The 4,792-nt window shown below is 40.7% G+C and overlaps 1 protein-coding gene across 1 annotated transcript in view; it reads right to left on the bottom strand.

Annotated features, from left to right (window-relative positions):
• Nucleotides 1-4,792, bottom strand: part of A1CF (APOBEC1 complementation factor) — a 90,960-nt gene that overhangs the window by 33,875 nt on the left and 52,293 nt on the right. Inside the window, exon 4 of the mRNA XM_008576260.1 lies at nt 3,195-3,251. Coding sequence (XP_008574482.1) covers nt 3,195-3,251 — 57 coding nt within the window. The remainder of the gene's footprint in view (nt 1-3,194; nt 3,252-4,792) is intronic.

Genomic DNA, 4,792 nt, shown 5'->3' with positions numbered 1-4,792 from the left:
TCCTACATTTTTAAAAAAATAACATAAAAATACACTTTTTAAAAAGAAGTAAAAAATAACTTTAGACACTAAAGTTATAATTTCATGCTTCATAAAAATGGATTAAAATATCTTATGAAAAAGAAACTTCCCTACATTTCTAAAGGAAACAAATTATTTGAAGCCAAATAGTACTTGCTCTCTTTAGGCCAGCTGTGCATCCATCAGTTATTATCAGTCTTCTCCACTCCCTGATGCAACCTCAATACTGAGGCCCCTACACCTGGCCCACAATGCTCCTGTCGGCTGCCTGGCCCTGCAGGCATTTGAATTTGCATCCCCTGGTGCTTCTTTTCTTTTCCAGCCAAAGAGAAAAGCAGTTCTCATATGATCACTATTAAAAATTGTCTCTTATACTTGAACACATTTTCACATATTATGTTATTTGGCCCACATAAGGAGCCTGTGAGATGGGCAGAGTAGGCATGATTTCCATTTTGCAGATGAACTTCAGACTCCAAGAAATTAAATGACTTGCTTAAGATTCTATAGATTTCAAGGGATGACACTGGCCTATGGGATCTCAGTCCTTGTTTCTTCTACTGTACAGAGTTGCTTATTAGCAAGTTGAAATATACCTTCATTGGCAGATTATAAATTGGTTAAACTATTCTGGAGAACCTTTGGCAAAATGTATCAAAAGTCTTAAGTGTGCATAACCTTTGACCAAATAATGCCCCTTCTGGGCAATGTCCTTAGGAAATAGAGGTAAGCACCAAGATTTATGGATACAGATATTCATTGCTGCTACTTAGAATAGCCCCCAAACTGGAAATTAACAAAGTATCTCACAATAAAGAACTGGCTTAATGGATCTCAACTGAGATGTTATTGGCTTTGGGACTGGACATTTCATCATTGTGTGCTGTAGTGTATTTATCATCCCTGGTTCTTGGCCACTAAATGCCGATGGACACCCATCAGGTCATCTGAAAATGCCTTCCCACCTTTCTAAATGCCCCCTGAGGTAGACAGTGCTGCTCCTGACTGAGAAACATTGGTAAACAAAAGACGGGCATTCATATCATAGAATGCTTTGCAGTCATTAAAAATAGTAGTGTAGAAGAATATTGGTTTAAAAAAGAACAGTTCACTATATTTCACTGGGCTAAAAAAAAAGACTTAAATAAGTATGTGAGAAGGCCACTTGATTAAAAATGTATAGAAAATTTGCAAAGACAAAAAAATGTCAACACAGTGGTTACCTTTGGGCAATGGGGTTATAAAGGAATGGCTTTTAATTATTATTTTGTGTATTTTGATGTTTTCTATGTGTTGTATATTAGACTGTATGACTTTTGTAATAACACAAAGTTATTAAAAATGAGTAAAGTATCCTTAACAAAAACTAATCATTCACCATGAGTAAAAACTCAGCCAGGTAAGTGGGAGATTGGTCTGATTTCCTTGGAACTAGTGGCTCTTGGTTATTGGCAGGTATTCTGAGCAGGGTTGGGCTACTGTCCCCATTGTGTGCTATGCTTTGCAGAAGAACCAAAAACCGGGCCAGCCCGGTGGCGCACTGCTACAGTTCGCCGCTTGGGAGTGCGGCGGCGCTCCCGCCGAGGGTTCGGATCCCACATACAGACCGGTTCCCGCTCACTGGCTGAGCAAGGTGCGGGCGCAACACCAAGGGTTGCGATCCCGTTGCCGGTCCGGTCCAGTATGGGTGCGACACTGAGGGTTGCGATCCGTTGCTGGACACGAAAAAAGACAAAAAGGAAAAAAAAAAAAAAAAAAAGAAGAACCAAAAACCATATGTCAGATGCATGACAGCTCATCTCAGTCTGGTGAACATTGCCTGAGGAACACGCTTTTTTTTGGGGGGGGGAAGGGTTAATAAAATGATCTTCCAGTTTTTTTTTTTTTCACTTCACTTAAAAAACAAAAAACCCTCTCTTTCACAATATTATTTATTTAGAAATTGTATTATTTTTGATAGTTCAGGGGCTGGTCATATACCAGCAGGGGAAGCCTATTTTAAAATGTGTGTGGTTTTGTTGGGCACCTTTCCCAGAATTACCTGGAGACAGAGCCATCTCTCAAAAGCTGAGGACATGACTTTGATGTCTCCAGAAACCAGGCATTTAGACGACGTTCAGTGAATATTTGATGAAGAGGAGAATGGGACGACCATCGTGGGTCTTTCCCGGGTAAGAGCCTTATCTATCCCCCGAGAAATGGTGGCTAAAAGCAAATCAAAAGTTGTTCTTTTCTCCACAAGAATATTTTCTCTCTGACAGGACTGACCCGAGGCAGAGATTTAGTAGGTGAGTTTGGCTCTGGGGACTCTATTCTGCTATTTCATATTCTATTTACCCCACACCCTAAATTTTAAAGAAACTCCGTGCCTTTTCCTCTCTTCTGGCATTCAACCTGAGGTTTGACTGGGATCTTGGCCACTAAATTTCTTTTTCCAAATTCTTAGTTATATTTCTCCTCCTGCTGTTCTCCCCCCACCTCCTCCATCACCACCACCATAACCGTAATTTATAGAGCACCTACTATGTGTCAGGCACTGAGATGTGTGTGCATTATCGCATGTATTTTTCATAACACCCCAGGAGGAAGGTTTATTTTATCCCTATTTTACAGACAAGACACTGAAATTCACAGATACTGTTAATTATCAGTGACTGTGGTGGATTGATTCTATTTATTATTCATATCTATTTTCAAAAGTATTAACAGGCCCCAGTGGGTAACAGTTTAAGTAGATACAACAAACCCTGTTGATTCCCTGCATGGCCAAGTCCACATGTATTTCAGCTCAAAAGCCATTTGGGGAATAACCCTTACTGTTAGAATGTCCAGGTTCCATGAAAGACCAGGGAATGGGGGATCTTCCAATCTCTGAAATCATATGACTGTAATATTAAAATATGGCTTATGTCCTTTCCAAAGAACTTCAGTGTATACTATTTCATGGGGTCACTCAGCACACTTCTGTGTGATTAGGTGCTAACAATAAAAGTGATGTACAAAGAGGCCAAAGGATTTGTCCAAAGGATTCTGGGGTAAACCTCAGGTCTCCTGATTCCTACTCTAAACAATCCTCCATATACCACACAAAGCTCTTTGGGGTCCATGGGGGCATGTGTTGGAAGGGAGCCTCCTTTATATATATTCTCCAAGACTCTGTTCCAGAATCCAACCTTGAGACTGAGTGGCTTGGACACTGGTAGTTGCCAAATCCATTGATCTTCCTGTGGCTGAGGAGTTTAAGAAAAATGACCCAGTTGTTGACTGATTTACAGAATTATAAGGAAAATGTGTGACTTATTTTGGGTCTATAGGAAGTGGGAGAAAAATAATCATGGGAAATCCACCCTGCATTCATCAAATTTAAGATTCCAGCAATTTTAAGGTACATCTTGATTTCAAAAAGGGAAATAGATGTGAAAAACTGCATCTTAGAATTGACGAACTGTGCTAATATATAGTAGTTTTATCATTTGTTGACTTATTGCTGCATTCATTCCAAATACTGGGTTAAGCATTTAAAAATCTTTGTAGTGTCTCCACAATAAAACCTAGGAAATGGGTATTATCTCACACTCTAAATCCAGTGCTAGCCAGTCTTGTCGACTCAACCTCCAAAATAGGTCCAAAATCCGACCCTTTTTTACCACCTCTCCACTGTTTTATAGATGAGGAGAGTGAGGCACAGAGATGTTAAGTTACTTGCTGGCACTCAAGTGAAGCCTGACTGACCCCAAAGCTATTGTTTTTTAACTGCTGCACTGATCTCCCTCCCAGGTGGCCCTGTCTTTCAGAAAAGGATTTATGAAAGCTTCCTCTCTGAGTGAAGGTTTAAGAACTCAGACAATTTCATGAAATCAGTAGCCCTATTTCCAGTCCATGAAGACTGATTATTGATTGCACAGGATCTATTTCATCCTGGAACCCTCCTGTAGCCCCGGGGTTTTATATGCTGTCTATATTTGGCTGACCCTCAAATTTATATTCCAACCATGACGTTTCTCCTGACCCCACTATCATGTAGACAGTCACCTCCTCAACCCCTCTCCTGGGACATGTAATGTGCATCTCAAATGCACAAACAGATAAGCACAGAGTGCTCCAGACAGAGCTCTTTGTGTGCTTCTTGCTATTTATTGCCCAGGCTTTTCCACCTCACTGGCACAAGCACATACACAGAAATGGACCCAAATCCTAGGTTTCCTCCCTGAATTCTGAATTCTCCCACACTCTAAATCCAGTACTAGCCAGTTTTGTCGACTCAACCTCCAAAATAGGTCCAAAATCTGACCCTTTTTTGCCACCTCTCCACTGACCCCTTGGGCAGCACCCATCGCCTCTTGTCTAGACCTAGACTGCTGCAAGTTTTCCTGACTGGTTCTGCTCTTTCAGTCCATTCTCCACCCAACAGCAAAATGAATGTTTTAAAAATCGTAAATGTAATTAAAACCCTCCTGCACTTTCCCCTTTTCATTACAAAAAAATTTGAAATTCAACATTTTCGTCATGGAGTATAAGGCTGCCCAACTTCATGGCCTTCTACCCTCCTCTCCCTACTGTGTCCCAGCCACGCTGGGTTTCTTTCTGTCCCTTAGACATATTGAGCTTGTTCTTGTTTTGGGAACTTTGCATGTGGTGTTCTCTGTTTTCCTGGAATAATCTTTTCCAGGTTTTACTGTCATGACTGGCTCTTTTCATTCAAGTGTCAGATCAAATTTCACTTTTCCCAGAGAGTATTTTCTCATATACACCAAGTAAGACTAGACACCTC

The sequence above is a fragment of the Galeopterus variegatus genome, unplaced genomic scaffold (assembly GCF_000696425.1).
Source record: "Galeopterus variegatus unplaced genomic scaffold, G_variegatus-3.0.2 Scaffold1319, whole genome shotgun sequence".
Lineage (NCBI taxonomy): Eukaryota > Metazoa > Chordata > Mammalia > Dermoptera > Cynocephalidae > Galeopterus > Galeopterus variegatus.
This window is presented reverse-complemented; position numbering and strand designations above follow the sequence as displayed.